At 34.2% G+C, this 21999-nt stretch overlaps 2 protein-coding genes across 2 annotated transcripts; one reads left to right on the top strand and one right to left on the bottom strand.

Annotated features, from left to right (window-relative positions):
- Positions 1-168: 168 nt before the first annotated feature.
- On the bottom strand, positions 169-18874 carry LOC124445184 (pericentriolar material 1 protein-like). The gene is given in 51 exon segments (XM_046995890.1): positions 169-1463; positions 1667-1702; positions 1895-1979; positions 2068-2112; positions 2195-2405; positions 2641-2690; positions 2763-2817; positions 2872-2947; positions 2950-3074; positions 3186-3238; positions 3321-3354; positions 3430-3522; positions 3613-3686; positions 3846-3956; positions 4411-4464; positions 4643-4789; positions 4937-5089; positions 5169-5249; positions 5420-5551; positions 5813-5921; positions 5996-6200; positions 6780-7062; positions 7141-7520; positions 7666-7858; positions 8177-8277; positions 8514-8688; positions 8748-9019; positions 9547-9691; positions 10342-10501; positions 10855-10967; positions 11211-11274; positions 11548-11708; positions 11784-11844; positions 12155-12345; positions 12556-12616; positions 12787-12937; positions 13097-13238; positions 13506-13553; positions 14404-14478; positions 14598-14669; positions 14900-15010; positions 15308-15391; positions 15627-15716; positions 15986-16057; positions 16163-16258; positions 16495-16566; positions 16643-16687; positions 16756-16893; positions 17056-17262; positions 17347-17552; positions 18771-18874. Coding segments are annotated over 50 exon segments (5919 nt in total). The 5' UTR covers positions 17524-17552; positions 18771-18874; the 3' UTR covers positions 169-1413.
- A 346-nt stretch (positions 18875-19220) lies between these two features.
- On the top strand, positions 19221-20490 carry LOC124446001 (trafficking protein particle complex subunit 2-like). Its single transcript, XM_046996791.1, has 5 exons — positions 19221-19480; positions 19578-19663; positions 19832-19893; positions 19985-20070; positions 20211-20490. Exons 1-5 carry the CDS (start codon positions 19352-19354, stop codon positions 20307-20309), a joined length of 462 nt encoding a protein of 153 aa, XP_046852747.1. The 5' UTR covers positions 19221-19351; the 3' UTR covers positions 20310-20490.
- The last annotated feature ends 1509 nt before the right edge of the window (positions 20491-21999 follow it).

Raw genomic sequence — 21999 nt, 5'->3', positions numbered from 1 at the left:
TCACTGTCTGTTTAAAATTGTATGAAAGTTGTCACACGAGGCTTTCTGATGATTATTGCGTCATTTAATGAATAAATAGCATTTTCTCTCTAGCTTCCGTCTAGCCCCATCTTTTTGCAATGAAGTCACGGTAAGCAACAAAAGTAGAAGTAAATTGAAGCAATGGCATATGCAACTGTATTTTAATACCTCAAATTAAAGTAATAAGTTGTATTTATGATTAATGTAGTTTTACATTGGACATTCATACTGCCTTGTATCACAACTCAACAACTCAATTTGTCGTTAGAGCCATTATTTGGACAAAACAGAATTTGAATATTTCAAGGTTCACAAAAATATTCGCCACAAAAATAACAGTTCAAACAATTCTCACAAGAAATTTCATCAAATGAATAATATTCAACTTTATATATATAACTGCAATTCAAACAATATAATTAACACACTTTTATATAGTTTTTTTATGTAAATATCTTCTTTATCTAATAATCGATCATCCAGCCACAATTTAAACCATTTTCTATAAGACTTGACTTATATGACTATGGTTGTGGTTGTCACCTACAAGTGGAAGTAGACTAGAACCCAGTACTGTCACGGACAAAGCACGTCAGTTCATTGAATTGAATACATCTGGAAAGCAACCTCAAGCCAAAATTTGAAACCAGAAAATCAACTAGCACCAATCCTTCTACGTATGCACGGCCTAAGTACAGTTCATAACGATAACATCAGCTAAAATGCAGAACTTTGGTTTCATGCAAGAACAGAAATCTGTAGCCTTCCAGATATATATTTAGTCAAGGCATTGGCTATGCTTTTATCCAAGACATAGAAAATATAAAGGGTCACGGAATGTCGAGACCTACTCGTACAAGTAAAGATGGGTCATACCCTCCTGTGCCCTATATAAGACAAATTTAAATTTAACAGGAAATTTAGATTAACCTCAATATCTTTATCGATTAGAAATGGATAAAACGGAAGGTGGTGAACAGTGCAACATGTTGCATTTGTAGTTGTTAAAAAACATTTATCAAACATCTGCAGAGGGAATCAAAACTTGACAAGAAATAACTTCACGAAAAAAAAGCTTATTTTTATGAATAACACTTGATGAAACACACAGAACTTACTGTTCAACACCTTCACATACATGCATGTGTTGAACAAACGTCTGTTTATACTCAATATATACGTGAAATTAGATTATATAACTTAGAGTTAAAATTTCTGCTTTCAAATCATTTGAAGATTCAAGAGTTTTTCTTTGAATTCGCAAATACAATTTACCACAGAAATAGTTTTAACAACATCAAACATTATATATGTAGAATGAAACAAAGAACATGCAATCTACATCACAAAAAAACTATACAAATAAATAGAATGAACAAAAAAACTTAGAACTTAGTTCTCCGCCTCGTGCATAACATCTCCATTAACAATAACGGATCCTTCTGCAAGAGAAAAGAATGTTGTGAGTGTGTTTGATTATATTAACAGACGCCACTTCTGAAGCATGGAATAAAGTACGTCTATTGACAAAATATCTGTGAAAATGCGGAATCCTATAAAAACGCAACACCTCCATCTTTGAACAAACATTTCAGCGAATATTTCCACGATCAAAGAAAAATTCTAGAAATATGTAAGCAGGTACCTGGTTCAGGAACAGTGTTGGGATCGCCAGCAAGTTCTAAAAATATAAACACTGTGATTCAGAATAATTAACTTTCGATCGCTGAGAGAGACGAAAGCCACAAAACAAAGTTGGTCACAAGTAATCTCATAAAGAATAGAAAGGTAAGGCAGAAATTGACCAATATGAATGGTTAATCAATGAGACATGGACTTCAAATAAACGAAAGATGCTTTGCTCAATGCTCACCCTCTCCATCATTCATTGATGCAACGATCGCGTGAATTCCATCATGACGACTTTGCTCCTCAGCAATCTTCACTTGTAAATCAGCCTAAAACATATATCAGTGTACATTTGTACATGGTAGATCCCAACAGACGTTCGCGCCTAAATAAATCATTTTTCTATTCAGAACTAACTTCAGTCAAGCCTGTGAACTTAGTCGGAAAATCCTCGTCCTCTTCCTGGTAAAAGACAGAGCAATTGCTTCATATTCATAATACAATTCAAAACACTCAAGCATTCTTTGGGAATGTATAAACAAACTTGTTTTGATGGGTTAGAAGTCCTTGCCCCTTGATCCTCTTCTGTTTTTGTGGGATCGTTAGTTGCCATTTGACTTGCTAAGTCACTTTGATGATCATCTTGACCTCCATTCATACCTCCCACAACTTCACTCCAAACTGCTCCTTCGGCATTCTCTTGTTGAACTTCAACAACTATATCGACCTCACTTTCATTATCATCGCTACCGCTACTGTGGTAAAATATAATGAATCTTAAACTATAAACTATTGCAACAGAAATAAACACGACGATCGATATTCTACGTATAGTGGACAAGAAAATAACGTGAAATTGACAGGAAATGAAAGTTCAAGTTAAGCAGAACGTAAAAAAGAGTGAATGGAGACGTTGATCAAGACAACAAAACGTCAAAGATGTCTTAGCCACTGCATTACATCTTCGATCAATGTTTCAACTTTTTGTACCTTGCAAGTGGTCTTGACTCGCTCATGGATAATTCCACGACGTTGACGCACTATAATAAGCAAAATGAAGAAAGTATGTTTGTGTTGAGTACAAATACGAAAGAATAATTTGTTATATATACCTCGGAAGATTCAATATTTTCAACTTCTGATTGGCTGTAATTTAATCCGGATACACTGTATTAAATAATAGTTTTAACAACATAAACATAAACTTTCAAAAACCCATACTTTCTCCGCTCGTCAAATTCCTCTGCCATAGCATCATCTCTATCTTTTCCTAAAGTCTCCTCGTCACGCTGAGTAGTTCACGTGATATTACATCACGTGGTTTCTCTTCTTGAGCTTCAACAACCTGCCATTCTGACGATGAACACGAACTATCTTCTACTTCATTCTGCAAATCATTCTTCATTTCTTCTTCAGTGTTTACACTAATGCGTTAAAACAAGCAGATTAATACCATCGTGACATCCTCGTTCATTTTCTTTAATGGCATGTTAATCTCCTTCTGCATGAAGCCAAACAGGTTAATGTAAACAAACCTGTTCATCGCAAGATTTTCATTAGTGGACTGCTTTTTGTGCGATGTATTTTTCTGCATTTTAGAATAAGTTAAGAAAATGAGGATGGAGTAATGCAACCAGTAAAAAAATGTTGATATGATATTTGCTACGTACCTCTTTTTGGTTGAAAATCTTTGTCCTTGTGCCACTAAAATAAAAATCAAACGTCCGCTAGAAAAGTTAGATGAAGTATTATTGTAAAGCGTGTACAACATAAACTGACCCTTGAAGCTCTTGCATCAGCTTATAAAATGCCAACTCATTAAAAAGTATTTCGGATATTTCAACTAGCAAATCTTCACCACAATCTTTCATTCTATTTAATATAAAAACATGATTTAATGCTTCGCAACCATGGAAAAATAACGGACATAATGGACAGAAAACTTTTGAAAGCATCACTAACCGTTTTCCAATAAACTTTGCTAAAGAATCTTGAAGTATGGATTCTAGTTGCTTGTTAAAAAATCTACCGAACTCCTGGTACATGTGCAGGTAAAAATTTATAAATAGATGAAGTTTTGGTACAACAAAATTATTCTCATTGAAATAGGATTCGTGATAACACTTATGTACATCTATGAATCAAAATAGTATACCTAAGAACATCTATGTTTTAAAGAAATACATAACACTCACTTTTTCCTCGTTTTTATTTTGGATCATCCCCATCACCGTTTTACGAATATGATTCAGCAAATGTAATGAGCACGTGTCTTCCATGTGATCATTTAGGTAAGGTATAACCTCCTGAGTAAAATTATTGGACATATGTGCATAAGATTTTGCACCGTACTCAATAGAAATGATTATATATTGTATTCAGTGATTGGCAAGAGAAAATACAAATTCCTATCAATCATTAACAATCCAATGATGTGTCGAGAGACAACGAATTTCTATTAATCCCCAACATGATGCCATAAGAAAAGTCATAGAAAAATCACATAACACATCTTCAGACTAAAGGAGACGTCAACAATGGCGTAGCCGACTCGTTGATTGGGGGGAGCACATATTCATATACTCATGTTCTGCCGCATTAAGTTCCTTTGAAATCCATTGTTTTCAACGGATTAAAACAAGCATATATTAATTTGTTCCCCATTAACCATTCTGGTACGCCATTGGACATCAATCATTACAATGGGGTATGAAATACTTCAATGGTGTCCTAGAAAAACGTAATAAATAATGTAGTTACCGCCATAATCTTTTTTATTTGACGATCCAAAGCTTGGGTGTCAATTTTTGGATACTATATTCGAAGGAGATAAACCAAGTTGTAATAAGCATGAATTGAATTCGGAGGTCAATATTCACAATAATTACTTTAACCAATACTGCAATAATACTCAGTAAAAAAAACATTCTTTCAATGCTTCGAGCTTCGCGAGTGTACAATAGTATACAACAACATCAATCTAAATACGTACTTGTATATCAGGTAGCGACGACTCACTAGCAATATCACCAGCAGAACTAGAATCAGCAGCTGGAACAACAGTAGGAGAAACTTCATCAACTACAACACCAGAATAATCAGAATCACCACGTTCCTTCTCTCGCACTGATTTCAACGCCTAAAATACAAGGTATGTTAATGCGGATTTCTAATGTGTTTTTTTGGGGGTAAGAAAGGATATGAAAGTGGAGAGAACACTCTTAAAGTTCTAATATTGTTAATGAGGTATTTATTGGGAAGAGACCGAGACTAAAAATTGACAAACCTTGTCCAAGTGTATGACAGTTTCTCCGAGGAACTCCGACGCAAACGGTTCACAGTTTCCGCTATTTGGGGTAGACATAGAACTTCCAGTGTCGACTGCTTCGACATAATCGTAGATGCCTTGACTTGAGAGTTTCTGTACTGTCATCTTATCCTAACACAACAAAAAAAACATATTAGATCTACTTAAAAGAACAAGTTTTGACACATGTTTTACATAAAAAGGAATCAACCTCGTCTTGATCATTTTCTGAATAAGCAACACTTTCGCTGGGTGTTTGTTCAGATGCAGAAACAGGCCATGAATACGCAGCCTATATTTGCATTAAAAAACAATTGTACACGTTAATTACAACATAACAATATGCAATACAGTGTGCGTGTGTTTATGGTGCACAAACAAAATGAGTAATGAATGCTGTACACCATAGTTCAATACCAGTTGTATATAGTCATTGTATGTAACATTGTTTTTATTAATTACCTTAGATGAGTCCATTGTTCTTCCCGAAGGATCATCCTTCAAGAAGCGGGTAACTAAGTCTCTTAACGAGTACAATGCACGTTGTCGAAGATAGTCTGAGCCCAATAGCTGTAATTCTCTGAATAATTCTATCTACAAAACAATTAAAGGCTATTTTTATTTGTCTGTTTTTTGTTATGGGAACTGGATTTTTCGGACGAGCATAGGTATATTAATTTTTATTTGTTCAAACAAAAGGTCCCTAGGCTAAATTTAATACGATGACCGTCATCATTTTTTTCGAATCCAACATTAAGTTGAAATATTTTTAATGCCACCTTGTTTCTGTCGCCATCGTAAAAAATAATCTCTTCTTCATATTTTAATAAATATTATCTACGTAATGCAAATTACCAAGAAATGTGGTCGAGATTCGTTTTGAGAAATGAGAGTTGCAACTTCCGCATAAATAGAATCACGAAGAGCTTCAAACAATGAATAATCACTTTGGGCATCAGACTCGCTAGAAATGTGATAAAGAGAAGCATTTAACATAAAGAATCAGTTTGTGTGATCGTAAAATAAGATTTTCCTTACGTGCCAGGTTTCTCTGAGTCGCCAGGTAAACTCGATTGATGTGAAGAAACAGAATCCGTTTCTATTTTATCCTCTTGTCTTCTTCTCTTAGCTCCACGCCACTTAGACTGATCTTGGCCAGCAAGCTGTGCAGCAGCAGATGCCCTGAGTGGGGTAGGAAATTGTTTACCTACCACAACATTATTGCTGTCATTTGCCTTTGAATCTAAAGTAACATGATTTGAAAAAAAGTTTACAAAAACAACGAACATTACTTGTAAATGACTTTTATTTTTAAACCATATTAGCACTGAAGCTGTGACGTAAACCGAATGTACAAAAAACTTTATAGGTCTAAGAAACGAGTATATTGTCGTGGAAACGACCAATAGGATCTACTAGCTACGATTTTGGCTCAATTTGCTCGCTTATTCACAATCTGTACATAGGAAATGCGCTCCAGCATACACAGTCCTCTTGACCAATTTTGCAGTTCATAACCATGGCAAAGACCAACTAAATGCGCAGTCGACTTAAACAACTGTAAACGTTTATGGTCATAGTAACGATCAACTGGATATACTAACACAGACTTTGGAGTAAATAACTCAATTATTCACAAAGTATTAAAGAAATTATCCGAGCCTGCTCAGTTCACTCGAACATACGCAGTTCACTTGTCATAAATCTTGGCCAAAGAGCAACTAGGCCTACTAGCACTGCTTTTGGGGTAAATATCTCACTTAGTCGCAATCTCATGCCTTGAAGTTGAGTTTGAGTGTAACTTTAAAATACGACTACTTACCAGTGTACGTGACACGGTTAAATATAGGTGAAGAGTTGGCAGAGGTGACGCTGATAGAACTCACAACTCGAGCTGAAACTGGTTTGACTTCGGATGATTTGATAGCCTGACTGTTGCTTGTTTCAGGGCTTGGAACACCTGTGTCAGGATTTGTGCTTCCCTGAAATTGGAACTGTCTGTTTCGTAGATCAGGTAGCCAGGGAAATGATACGGACGGATAAAGAGGGTTTTGCGATGATGCTGAGCGATGATCATGAACATGTCGCTCAACTGAAGGTCTTGTCTGAGAAGAAACAAATACGATGTACAGTTAATAGTGAAAAACTGATTGAAGCTGTTAACTCGAGCAAAATTCACTCACCTGAAAGGAAGTGAATGATGAAGGTGGAGGTATTTCACGGGCAACAGAAGAGACATTGGGTTTTTGTCGGTAGGAGGTCCTTGGTTGAAAACTGAAAGAGTTAGATGTACGGGAATTCTCCAATGTTGACGTCACTGTATTTGAAACAGGAGAAGGTTGGCAATTTTTCTCTTCTGACGAGGGGTATGAAAACAACTGAGAAAAACTTTGTTGTAAATGCAACATGTCTTCATGTTGTTGTTGCATTTGGGAATAACACTCGGTTAGATTTTGTAACATTTGTTGTTGTTGAACAAGAAAACGCTGTTGATCAAAGTAGTTTTGGATTCCTTGTAAAGCTTCTTGTTGTCTTCGCTGGTACTGACTAAAGGATGTTTCGCCTATAAAGTAATAATAGATTCCTCGATTATGGTAACATGAAGAACATCGCAATAGGTATTTGACAAACAATATTGCATTGATTGCCATTATACGTATGATGAATGCGACACAAAAAAATAGCAAGAAAACACAAAAACCTAATACCGAGTGTTGATGGCTGTTCACGGCGATTCAACAGAACAGATATAAGAGTTTGCTGATCTCGTAATAAAGTATTACAAAGCGTCGTTGTGTTCTCAAGCTGTGCTTGCATAACATTGAATTGTCTCTCCCACATAGCCCTCTCTCGTGTCTTAGAGTATTCTTCATCGTCATACGCACGAGGATTACTATAACGCTGCAAAAAATGTTCAGGCTAGTACTTTATTTAAGCGTTGTTATACGGGTAGAGAAAAGTTAACATTCGTAATATAATGTAATATGCCAGCCCATAATATCAATGAAAATTAAAGGTGGGTGAAAAGAATGGTCCAGTGGCGACGCAAGCTTATATATACTGTAGGTTACGTTTATATAGACTCTGTAGTAAAGATATGTAAGTATAATATGTTGTATAATTGAAGTACATGTATCGTCCTGTAATTTGTCTAGTTTTCATAGAGAATATGTGAAAAGTTAGTTTTCCATACAATCCATTTGTATGTTTGTCTTTTACCTGTGTCTTTTTAAAACTTTTCTTATTTCCTGACGGGAACAAAGAATTTTGCCAACCTTTAAATCTTTCATGACGCTCTAAATCTTGTTTACGTAAGCCTTCTACAAAGATGTGAATGAAAGCAAAAGTAAATTTCATGTACAATAGTGGTATTAAAGATATTCTTCTAGAAATCAGCGATTCAATCATAAATAACAACAATCTCCCCTTAACTACTTCTTAAATCGTAGCCAGGGTTGGTGTTTGTGGCAAGGAATAAATTACTTGGAATAAAACTCCTATATTACACATCAAATCTCCATTTATCGTGTAGAATGTAAACAAATAAATTTCCTACCAAAAAGCAAACGTTTTTGGCTTGCATTTTGTTTCCTCTGACTGTTTGGAAATTTCTTTCTTCCACCATTAGATGCAGTTGGATATAATTCCATTTCCGAATGTCCTTCCTCTTCCTCTTCTTCTTCTTCTTCAGCTTGAACAATATCATCTAACGCATCATCCTCAACCAATAGCTAAAAACATAAAACCAATGAGCATAATGACTAACGATCATTATAAAATAAATACCTACTTCTTCATCACTATCATTTGATGATCCTTCAGATACAGCAGAATCATTTTGTGTACTACTCATCTGTGTAGAACCACCCCATGTTGCTGTGGTGATATCAGCACTTAAAGTACTACGACCGAATCCTTCATCTTCAGATGCATTCTCGTGCAATCTTCGTCCTGCTTTACGTTCTAACAACAACCTTTCCTTGCGTTTCTTTAACTTTTGTTCTTGTAGTTCACGTTGGCGGCGCAATTCTCGCCATAATAATGTATTGGAGAGCGAATCATCTAAATGTGTTATAAAAATAAAACAAACTCTCTAGATAAATGTTGACGCAATTTGTTCTTGCTATCAAAGCTCTACTAGCATAACACAAAAAGAAAGTAAAGAATTTTGTTTTTCGATTGAGCAAATGCTTAATCTTAAAGTGTTTTGTTGCACAATATGCATTCGATTTCCATTATTATCACTGATAGAAACATTTTATGATAAGCATTATCTTCAAATTAGTTTACTATTTGAAATGAAATGCTTTACTTGACGTCATAACGACTATATTGATGTATCAAATAAAAATATTTGTTTGGTTAGAAACACCAAATGGCTACTTAATCTATTGTTGTTTTCATCATTGGCTAATAAACAAGAACGATCAATAAGGCGTTATGAATACGAAGTAAAAATTGCGTGATGTGCGCATGCGTAGATAGGTCCACACACTACACAACTTTCACGACGTCTTAAACGACACGTCGTGTTTTCTAAATTTTCACACAATAGAAGTTTTTAGTTATTGATGAAAGCAAAGAACAACCTGGTTGGTGATTGCCAGAATGCACGTCTGAAGAGAAAAGCGTTTGCGTAGCTGAGTCTGCAGTTGCAACAAGTCCAGATGAGCTTGCTTCAGTGGGATTGTGGATAAAACTATCATGTTGTTTACTTCGTTCGGGAGGTCGAGTCTATAAAATCATCAATATAAAGATATTCATGAACGAAACAACAATGAATTCTCATTACGCTTACATAACAGTAGAAACGGTTGTGATCATAATAATCCAGTGAAAATATTCAGGAAGATGAGTTATTATAAAAAAAATTGTACTTTGTATTTGTAAAAGCACAACCCGCGATAGAGCTACAAATTATGAACAATAAGTAATTCTCATCCACATATATAGTATAATATAAACAAATACAATTCTTTCATTTACAAAAAATAGAAAGATAAGAATTTGGCGACCGCTTTCTCTTCCAATCTGTAAGATCTTTTCGTAATAAAATTCTATGGTTAACTGGCAGTCAGTTAATCGATGCCATGAAATAAAGGGACAGGCGCCTACTGTATCTCACACTTTTTACGTGAAAGTCTTTGTACTGTATTTTCAACCATTTCCTTCATTAAAATTGGAATATAATACAGAATAAAAGAAAAATTGTACGGCTTAACAGTAATTAGATTAGGGTGAATGTCGTAGTTAGGAGCCCAAGAATATCTTCATTGATAACATTAGTTACCGCTGAAGAGAATGCAGTAAACACAGAGGTCTCATTAGAATATTCTGTAAAGGATAACACAGACAAATATGTTATTAATAGATGTAAAATAAACCTGTGTCATAGCATCGTTTTGTTGCTGTAATTTTTTCAAATGTGCCTGAGTCTCACGTAATTTTCGTTCTTCAGCAAAGAGACGATTCAATGTGGCTCGTTGTTCATCGATTGTATTCATATAACCAAGAACATTATTACTTTCGTCATCTTCTTGTTGTCTGAATGAATAATGCAAATTTAAAATTGTGGTGACATGCAGAATTTTCAGAGATTATAGAAAGTAGGAAATTCCGTTGAGAAAAAAACTAAAAATATTTTTCGCTCCTCGAATGTTCATTTGAAACTATTTATTTTACATAAAATGAACAATATACAAATTGTAAAATTACTCTTCAAGATTCAAATAACACTATGGCGCATACAAACAAAAATGATTTCTATCCATAAATCAATGACACACCACAATGCTATAGGAACGTTGATTGCAAACGATCACCGGCAAAATTTTAGGTGAAATCCCTGTTTGCGTGTTAAATGCCAGTATGAGCGTGAAAGAACGCGAGATCCTCACCTGTATGTAAGATTATCCTGTACTAATGTTTCACTTGTTGCATCTTGTTCGCTGTCAATACTTTCTTCATCATTACCAACAGCACCAGCACTGTTAGCATTAGATTCGCCTTCCTCGTCCGAAGAAACTCATATCCGGTATCTCCACAGGCAAACATGGTCTACCATTAGCATCCAATGGAAGCTAAAATAAAATTTTTATCATCACCAAAAGTTTTATACGTAATAAAAACAATGAATAAATTATCATTAATTCTCGAGTATGAGACATTTTCTTCAATGATGATGAATCATGAAGTAATTTGTAAGTAAAACAAGAACAGCAATGTTAAATGTACACAATTATCATTACGTCACCTCTTCAGTTTTTTTAACTAGTGCTTGTAACTTTCTTAACTTCTTGCGGGCAACATTCAACTTTCTAAAACAGCACCACAAGAATAATATTATTTTAGAAGGTGTAATTTGTTGTCATCAAAACAAATTATGAATATAACAATTTACTAAATTGTCCACAGTCTTGTTTGCTTGATAATGTGAACGCATTCTCGGAAATATTAGAATGCAATTTTCTAATTAAATATTTGTTGTGGATCAATGCCAGCAAATCAGACATCGCCAAAAACAGTAAAAAAATCTTAATATCAATAATATAGTCTGAATTTCAAAATTAAAGATGAAAAATCTTAATAACCGTAGTTTCTCTTGAAACTCTGGGTCCTCTTGCCACAAAAGAGAACTAGACACTGAGCCTGTGGTTTCATTGTCTGTCTGAGCAGCGGAATCATTGTCCATTACAACAGCTCCATGTGCTTGAACGCTAAGGGCATTTGCTTGGTAAGATAAATCATCGACCTGTGTAAACAAACATGAATAAATAAAAACACAATCTTAAAGAAGACAACCCGTGATTTTTACAGAATATCTTACGTTATTTTGCTCGCTACGCTGCTTTAAATGAGCAACCCTCTCTTTTGCAGCTTTGACTTGCCTAGATATGAGCAAGAGGAAAATTACATATTAAAGTATGAAAAAACACGTAGAGAAAAATTTGAAATTTTTACTACAACAACAGTCCAATTATCGCAAGAATTCAGCTTCGTTTCCTAACTTTATTTTGCAAACCCAATGAACAAAGTAGTTTGAAATGAACAATAAATAATTATTTATAGTACAATAATTAATCCACAATCTGCTATAATGTGATGACAAAACTTCATCGTACAGTTATGACATACATGTATAGTAAGTTACAGTGCAAACGAAAATATCTAAGCCGTTCAAATGATAAATCCACACACCTTAATTTCTCAATGAGTTCTGGATCATCAATACCAGAATTCAAAATCCAATCAATATTTGCAAGTGGCACATCATCAGAAGCAGTATCAGGATCAACACTACTCATCTGAGATTCATCACCTTTATTGTCCGAAGACTCGTGTCCTTCTGTAATTTCGGTTATTCTTGCCCTCTCCCTGCTGGGATTTATCTACGTACGTCAATAAATGTAAAATTGACTCAATAGACGTTCGTTAAAACATTTTGAGTAATGATGAAAAACACGATATTTACTAAACAAACACCAAAATTAAATATCTTTCATAAAATTACATATGCAGTTAGTAAATTTTACAAATTATAAATAAGCTACGTAGGTGCATATTGTAAGTGTGGTGAAATACATGACTTTGATACTAACCTGCTGACCATCAAATAGATTTTTAAGCCTTTCCAGTTTATCACGCACGTCCTGAAGTTTCCTAAATGAAATTCATGCAACATTCACAAACTTCTAAATACATTCAATGCGTCAAAACTGACAATCAATGTTCTACTAATAAATAAATTATTGCAATAATATAAATTGTAACAATACATTAAATATATTCAATATTGAATACTCCGGCAAAGCTAGTAAATGTGTGAGAACCTTAATTTTTTATGTAACTGCAACGCTTCAATAATCTTCTCGTCGTCCACATTTTCTCCAGTATCTTTTGCTGATCTTGTAGCAAGAGGAACATCATCATCCTGGTTTTCGTTACTTTCATTTACACTTCTTTCCTGTGGAGGGGCCATTTCTGAACACAAGATCCATTAGTAAATTAACCAAATGCCAACATCCCACAATACCTTGCGTGACATACGTACGTAATAGCTATATTTTGATACGTAACCCAAAAATATGAGTGAACATTTCTCGACATTTAAAAATGCATTAGCTACAATCTCGAACGCACCTTTAGCAAGCTGCAGTTCTCGCAATTGTTGCAAGTGTGCAACAAGTACATTCATTTCCTCCTTCTTAGCTTGTAAATCCATCATCTTGCTTTCCAGCTCAAGTCGTTCTTGTGCTGCATCAGCGGCGGCCAATGCTTGCACCTAAAGTGTCCAACATGTGTTTCTAAAATCCCTTTAGATTTATCTATCAGTCCTATCCAATAATTACATGACGTGTATAACTTTAAACTGTAACAACAGTAGAAATTTTCAACTTCCAGGAATTTAATTAATAATTTCTACTACGTGCAGAGTGCTTACAGGCTCTATAATAAAAAGTTCTTTCGTACATAAAGGTCTTAATTATTGAACACAACGTAAAACATAGTCAAACTATCTAAACAAGAAACAAATATCGACTTCTCTTACCTCATTATCAGGAGTAATAGAGCCTGCTGAGTCAGCAACCCATGAAGGCTACAAAAAAAACGCAAACACGTAAACCTCGTATGGAAAATTTCCATAGATTTAACTCTGTGTCAATAAAAACACCCATATTTACACAGTATGATATCATGTTTATCGCGATAAGCACTTGTCACTGCTTGAGCATACGTAGAACAGACCAAGGATTCAAGGAATGGGCAAAGTTTAATGAAACACTGCCTTTTGACTCGCAATTAGAATCAACCATAAAATGTTTCATACATTTATTTTATTTCTTCATGAAACCCCATTTAATTTTTATTCATGTATGTAAAAATCCATTGACTAATTTGGCTTCATGGAAAATAAAAACATTTTCAATAAAAACAGAAGTATTAACTTTTATTTTATATACACAGAGATTCAGTCTTCAGAAATCATTGAAAAAGAAATAAAATTATCGTAAACTTGGGATCCGAGGAAAGCGCAAAATTTCAAACAACAACCTTAATTGATTTGGAATTTGGTTATCTCAAACATTTTTTTGACATTTGTTATTAGTCCACATCTTTCATAACTCTACATTTTATTTTTTGGATTTTGTCATATGACTTAAGTACGTATCATTTGACTTTATGGAGTAGATTATTGAAGATTTACCCGATATTCACGTCTGAATTGTTTAAACATTTGAAAACAATACTGTCTGGCTGCATTTTGTCTTCGTGGACAAATCTATGGCTTCATACGTATATAACGCTGTAGGTCAATAGGGTGTTCTGGAGTAACACAGCCGATATTCAAATGTTACAAAATTTACGATAAAGACAATGCACCGACTAAGTGAATAAAACCAAAACGAATGATCAGAATAGATAAGATACCCTGATAAACACCCTACCTGCTCGTTTGGTAGTCGTCGGTTTTTGAAATTTTCACACTTCTGTTTATTGAAAGCTTTACGATTTCGCTGGACCTACGTAGAAAGAGTTACATAATACTTCAGTTTTACACACATTAGTAGAGGGATGTAGTTGTAGCTACTTTACAATACCATATGAGTAGAGGGATGTAGTTGTAGCTACTTTACAATACCTGGTCGTTGGAATGACGTGAATCATTTGAAACCAATTCACCAACATTGCCAGATCCACCAGCAACATTATCCTGAGAAAAAGAATGGTCAAAAAGTGGCACAATACATATTAAATTTGGTCATTTTTGTCTGCTAACAATTATTTTTCAATTCCCTCATGATGAACTTGGGAGCCATCATTTAATTGCTCGTGAAGTTAATAACAAGTTAAAGTGTGTATCATACTTTTGTTAAACTTTTTTACTATAAAGATGTTATAAAAAACTATTGGATCTTTCATCATAAAATTAGGTAATTGCACCTGCAAACTGTGAGAGTCTTCGGATATCTCCGTGCCTTCTTCCCTACCATCGACATTCACAATACCATGGTGTAATCCGTGACCATTCATCATATTTGAAATTCGTCTCCCCTTTCAAACATAAAACCATCATTCATTGCCAAGTCATTTAGATCTTTCAACACACAAACATGTACAGGTCACCATAAGTCGATCAGTACGGCTATAAACTATGATGTCGTGACTATTTTTCAGCCACGAAATCATACGTTTTTTACTTTGTTTATGTTGCTCTACGTACGCAATCTCTGTATACAAACTCATGTACGTACTTAAATCTCTCTATAAAAATGTCGTCTCTACATTATGCAGACCAAATAACGTACATCTTTGTGACAGTATGAAGAAAAAATGATCATGCACGTTTACCTCAGCTTCAGCTTCTTTAAGTTGATCCTCTGCGTGACGTTGCAAGTCAAGTAATGCATTCTGCCTTTCTTGTAGTTCTTTTAACTACGTGTGTAAAATAAACGGTTTTTACCATAAAGTTGAACCAAAAGTATGGAATAAAGATTGAGAGAAATACAAGCAGCAAAAATGCCTTTAACCGCATTTCAAATACTGAAATTTTTTCCACCTTATCATTACTCAAAACACATTAACTATTTTCACATTTAACACCTTCATTCACTAAACAGTTAACTTGGTGCTTTTCTAGTAAATGTTGGTAAATGCGAGAACACTATACCTGTTTTTGTTGTTCGACCATTTGTCGCAATAACGCGTGTTGTTGTCGTAGTCCCTCCAAATCATCTTCAGAAGCAACGTCAACATTATCCTGAACAAAATATAAAGTTTCAACACTCAGCCCCCCTGCAATACATGATAGTGAAACTATTGGGTTTGAGTACTACAATACTTACTTTTAGACAGGATCCAGTAAAACACATACGTAAGGGGTACAACAAAAGTGACAATAACAAAAGAGGAGAGAAGAAAAGGAAAAGAAGAAAGACAAAAGCAAAACATTGAGAAAGATAATTGCTAAACAGAAAACATGAAAGACAAAAAAAACTATACATAATTTTCTAAAGCAATTGACAATACCAAATTTTCAACATCCAGTGACACAACACTTGCAGAAGGTGTATTTTCAAGAGAAGATTCTCTTTGTGTTGTCTAAATGTTAATGTTGAAAAATAGAAATTACATTACGTAAACTTGCATGTAACAAATTTATACAAGACACACAATAACAATTTTAACATGAAAATATCTACATACGTTAGTTCTTTGCACAAAATCTACATAGGCCATCTCTTGGGCTTTTAAGTCTTTAATTAACTTAGCCAGTTTATCCATTTGCTCTAACTCTTCATCCTGTGAAATTTAGGGGAACAAATTCATACATATTCTATTTGCAATACGTAAATTGAAAGTGAACAAACTAAAGCAAAATTCTCATAAACAAAGTGGGATTTAAAGCATATAGTAATTGTGACATGATAACATATGCACCAGAAACAACAACAAACATGATGACATGTCTTTTGTATATGTCAGTAATTTGTACAACTGGTACTTATGTAAAAGTGTTGAATCGTATAATTACTTACAGTAGCTTCATCTGGTGATGTTGATTTGCTACTCAATGTTATGTAAAGAGAAGTGGCCTGTTTAAGATACCCCTGCAAGTTGGGAAAATGCATTAATGGTAAATACCGTCCGTGTGATGAGAACATACAAAAATTTCTAGTTTCTCACCCGCACTTGTTTCAAGCGACTCATTGCTTTACTATAATCAACAGGCTAAAAAGAACAATAGAATCATGATCTGAATAATAAATAAAGACAAAACAATATGTCCATGTCTACCTTAACATTTTTGGTTGAAGTGAGTTAATTCCAGCACCATCTTTTTCTTGCCTTCTGAAAGATCTAATTTTGGTTGGTGAACGTTGTGTTTGAAAGCTGCGTTCATTGTTAACAGGGATGTTGTTATGTTGCCCTTCATTCTACATTGATAACAAAAATTGACATTAATATCAATAAACATACAATAATATCTCTTAAAAATACATTTCTTTTTTATGGCTAGCTCAGTTATGTAATTTTAGAAATGTGATTGTAATGCCTTCATAAGCAAAAAATTCCAGTTATTAACTTATTGTTTTTACCTCATCTTCATTTGAAAAAGTCAAATGTTGTTTCAATTTGTCCATTGAACAATGTTGAGCTGATCCTGAAGAAGAAAATTTTGTCCTGGGGAGATTCGCAGGTGTGTGCTTCTTATGAGTAAATGAAGTAGGCGATCCATCAGATGAGAATTGGTCTCCAAACAAGGGTGCTTTCCTTCCTTGTAAACTTTCCTTTCCTGTCCATGACTTCAAAGATCAAAAATATATTGATCTTAGCTTTTAAAATATATACAAATTACATCTACCCATGAAAATTTTAGTATTGCATACCAAATTATTTGGAAGTGAATCATAATCCTCATGTTCATTTCTTTGTAATTCAGCATGAAGGCTAAGGTCACCGTTAAAACTTGAATAACTTCTTGGAGGTTTCCTATTACTTTTTGGTTTATTCTGCTCAACATTCTTTCCCTTATAGTCTTTGTATTGTGCACCACCAGATGCCATTTTTATTGGGTAGCACCTACTTTGATTTCCTATCATTATAAGAAATAGCTTGATGCTACAAAAATTAATTCCACTTAAACCAGGCAAGAATAGTCTCAAAAATATTTCCCAATCAGAATTTTATAAGAAAATATGAAATGGCATAACACCACCAACAAAGTTGGCTACAAACTAGAGCAAACCCTTCACTACAAAATCCTCCTGAATCAATCAATGACATAAACAGAGCATAAGAGAAACAGCAAGATAATATTTCTTTCATGTACTAAAGTTCAAGTCTGTTATATCTTCTGATAGTTATGTTTTCATCAAAACTTTGATTATTATTCAATTTGGAGCATTGTTCATTGAGAAAAGCACATTACACATTGACAAAATACATTTCTATACTAAAAAATTCTGTCCTGAAGATATAGACATTGCCGAAACAGTCTGGAAAGTATGTTTGCTTTTTTTAACTAGATCCTTAGTGTTCAGAGTAAAATTATTGTTGCGCTTAGAGTGGAAATCAACTTTTATGAAAACAAAGCAATTGATCATATCAGATTACAGTCATCGTGAACATTGAATACAAATGTTGGTTTTGCAAAATATTCAGTAAAAACTCAAATAAACCAGCTTCACCAAAAAATCTATTTCCTCCAACATCAAGTATAGCATGCCTCATTACTTAGTGAGTTGCCTAAACTCACAAAAATGCTTTGGTATTCAATGCTGTTATGAAAATGAAAGTCTTCCAGTGCAAAAGACATACTTGTCAACTCAAAAGTGGTCGCCAAAAATCTCGGAACGATTGCAGTTCACAAATTCTGATTGAATTTTCGACAAAAAGTATTGAGGATGAAGCTACAATACGCCTGCACTCCATAACATGGTCTTAAAACTTACTTTGCAGTAATGAAATGCAAATAAAGTGTTTGATTGTACAAAAGCACAATGCGTCGCTATGGTCAGCTACAAATGCATTTTTCACTATAAACATGAGGTATCCAGACACAGAGCATGGAAATATGACAGTTGCCAAAGTGCTAAATTTTCTTGCCTTATATTAATCTATAGCTTAAATCAGTATCAGTCTGAATTGAAGAAGTATATGTAACTGCAGTAGAGTCAATGTGTATTCAGTAACTTGTTGTAGTTGTCTCAGTCTGTTCGCAAAAAATTATAATCTTTTATATTGCATTTTAACTTAACGCTAGTTTTAAGAAGAAAAAAAGTTGCCTTAGATTATTATGTCATTGACGTACCTTTCTTAGGCTTCTGTTTTCATAAAAGCATCACATCATTTTACAAAAGGAATTTTTAAAAAGACCTGCGCTACTTGCAAGTGGTGAGAATACCCGCCATAAAGCTTTCCTTGGAGATCAATCGTGGGCTCAGATAAACACGAGGCAACAGCAAGGTAGCAAATTCAATATTCCTCTTGGGGAGGGGTAAGTTATGAATTTTCAATAGTATAATTACTTTTTTATACGATGCATTTTTGCATTTTTGTAAAAATTATGGTGATGAATATATTTTTAATACAGAAACCTCTTAATTTCATAAACTAAAAAACGTTTTTTCGGTTAGCCCATATATCCAAGAGCAATTTTTGGAATACACAATATTGTTTTCAGCCTATGGACAATTTCGACTACTTTTGACCAATGGTTTTGACCACTGCCTGCTGCACTGCAGGCACTATATTATTGTTGATTTCGCAACTTTCGATATTTCGTGGAAAGATTCGAGGCTCACTTTTTTTTTATTTTTTATCATCATGAAAGTATAGTATATTTAATATACCCGTGGCGGTTGATTTGCAAAAACTTCTCATCTAAAAATAATGTCAAATTTTTATTATTTTGCCATCGTTGGGCACAATGACAATCCAATTTATGAAACTGAGTTTTCTCCACTCATGAGATTCAGTCACGGTCATACGAACACAGACACTGGAAGAGATCAGATAAAGGTGTAATAATTTTATACTTTTTAACTCTCTGCGAATGGTATGCTATGCCATGTTTGTACTGGGCAATGATGCAAGTCTTCTTTTATAATTTTTTTAGAAAAGTAATGATCCCCATTTGAACCAATTTGTAGTTCATGCAGCCCTTGATCTTGTTGATGAAGTTATGTGGACTACAAACAACATGTTAGTATAATGAGCTCATTTCAAAGGCAGACTGGGATAGTGTATACTGGACACATAAATATGTATATGTAAAGTCCATTTTCCTCCTTAGAAAATTACTCTTGCCCATATGCCCAGTCAAATAAGTGATTCTTATTTTTATTGTTAATATTTCCATTATTTTTACAGGTATTTAAAGGTTGTTGACCGTTTTAATGAATGGTTTGTGTCTGCATTTATTACTGCTGGCGATATCCTTTAAATTATATTGTTATAAACCATCAATAATAGTTGTTCCAGACATATCCCAGACAGTGTGTTCATTGCCTTAACATTTTTCAAGTATGAGATTTATGATCTTGCATGATGTGAAGAATGAAGATGGAATTAAAAGTTTCTTTAATGACGTGTACGAGACATTTATTAAGGTATATACATTTATTGATTTCACAATTTTGTTAGATATAAGTAAATATGTGCATTGGAAAGAAGTGAGTTGTGCAATTGATATGTGAAAACTATGTATGTTGTAGTGATAGAAAATGAAGTGAAGTTTTACTTTTAACAGGTAATGATGAACCCATTCTATAAGCATAATACTAAAATTAATCTCCCAGTGTTTGACAAGAAAGTGATATTGGCTGGACGAAAGCACCTTCTCAACTAGAACAATCAGAATACTGTAGAGATATTGAAAAAGTGACATGTATATTGTGAATGAAAACTTTTTTCATGATGAGAATGGATGTGAAACTGAAAGCAAAAGCAAGCTGTGAGAACTATGGAGCTGTAATTAATACTTTCTGTTAATGTAGATGTTTCAGGAGTAAAATCATAAAACCTCAAAATGCTTATGAAGTGAAATTTTTGTACCCTGAATTTTTTGGCTTAAATAAGTATTCAATCTTTGATGAGGTTTACATAGTAATATAATCAAGGTCCCACCCCTCCCTCACATGAGCTGAAAATACAGGAGAAAGAAATTGATGTGTAGTTTGAACTCAAGAAGTCTGGCAGGTATCCATGTACATATATTTCTCAAACTTGACCATGTATAATCAGTAAATAAATGGCTAAGTGTGACAACTTTATACCCCACAGTTGTTAGTAAAACGTGAATTTTTCTCTCTTGTCTCTTCTGATATGTCCATTGAAACTTATTGTGCTTGATAAGGTGCAAGTTGTGGTGGTCATGTCCTGTGATTTTATGCTAGGTTTCATATGCTTGCATCTGACCATTCATGTGGTGATGACATATATATATTAACCCTTAATGACCCAAAGTATGAAAAACTTGAAAAAAAAATTTGAATTTTTGAATTTTTCTTGAAAATAGTGCCAAAATTCAAAGTTTAAAAAAAATTTGAAGATTTCTATACTTAGAGCACATTTCTATGCTGTGACATATTTGTCACATTGGGCATTTAGGTGCGTGCTACTCTAATATTTTGCTGAAACATGCAATTTATAAATAACACCAATTTCTGTGCTAAACCCAAAGCTTTTAATAAAACAGCACCCATAAGATGTCTATGAACTATTTATAGTAAAAAAAATGGCATTTTTTAATGTATGTCAAGTATCAACTGATTATTCTCCATATACAGTAACTAAGGTGTTATCGCCTGGTGTGATATTCCAGATAACAGTTTCTCTCCTTGTTGAAACACAGTGCACTTTTTACACATAATATAAGAGCGATTATTTTTACAAAGCTTGCAGCGTTGCTGGTTTTCATTGTCCCATTCTGGCATGTGGTCGACACAATCGTATCTCACATCATCTACCGGCGCTGCGGTGGGTTGCTTTCTAAATGGTGGAGATGTGGTGTCTGATGGACGACCTCTTTTCCTGCTTTTCCCAGCCTTTAACAAACCTTCTGCAACCAAGGCTTGGAATTTGCTAAGCTTCATGAATTTACGATTTTGCTGATGCTTGCGATAAACAAGGCATGAGTTGACCAAGGCAACTGTCAAGGTGTGGTACCAGATGTACAAATATCATCTTCGGGACCTGATCGAATATCGATAGAAAGAGCAGAGCATGTCCATAAGATCAATCCCTCCCATGAATTTGTTATACTCATTTACTATTTTGGGTTTTGGAATGTCAACAAACTTCTTCTTTGTTTTGCTCCATCTCTTGGCCATTCCCATTAGCTGTGCACCACAATAACTTGAAATCAGTGTCACAGCTTTTTTGTCCAGCCATCTTTGAACAATTTTCTTGTTTAAGTCAGCTTTCATATCATATGATCCTTAGACTTTTGATTTTAGGTCTTTTTCAGAGACTAGTGGACATCCTTTCAATCGTTTGTTATGAATGGTCACAGTGAATTGAATCCCTCTCTCCTGAAG

This window comes from Xenia sp. Carnegie-2017, unplaced genomic scaffold (genome assembly GCF_021976095.1).
Source record: "Xenia sp. Carnegie-2017 unplaced genomic scaffold, XeniaSp_v1 HiC_scaffold_22, whole genome shotgun sequence".
NCBI lineage: Eukaryota > Metazoa > Cnidaria > Anthozoa > Malacalcyonacea > Xeniidae > Xenia > Xenia sp. Carnegie-2017.
The sequence above is the reverse complement of the archived record's forward strand: the minus strand, read 5'-3'. Positions and strand labels throughout refer to the sequence as shown.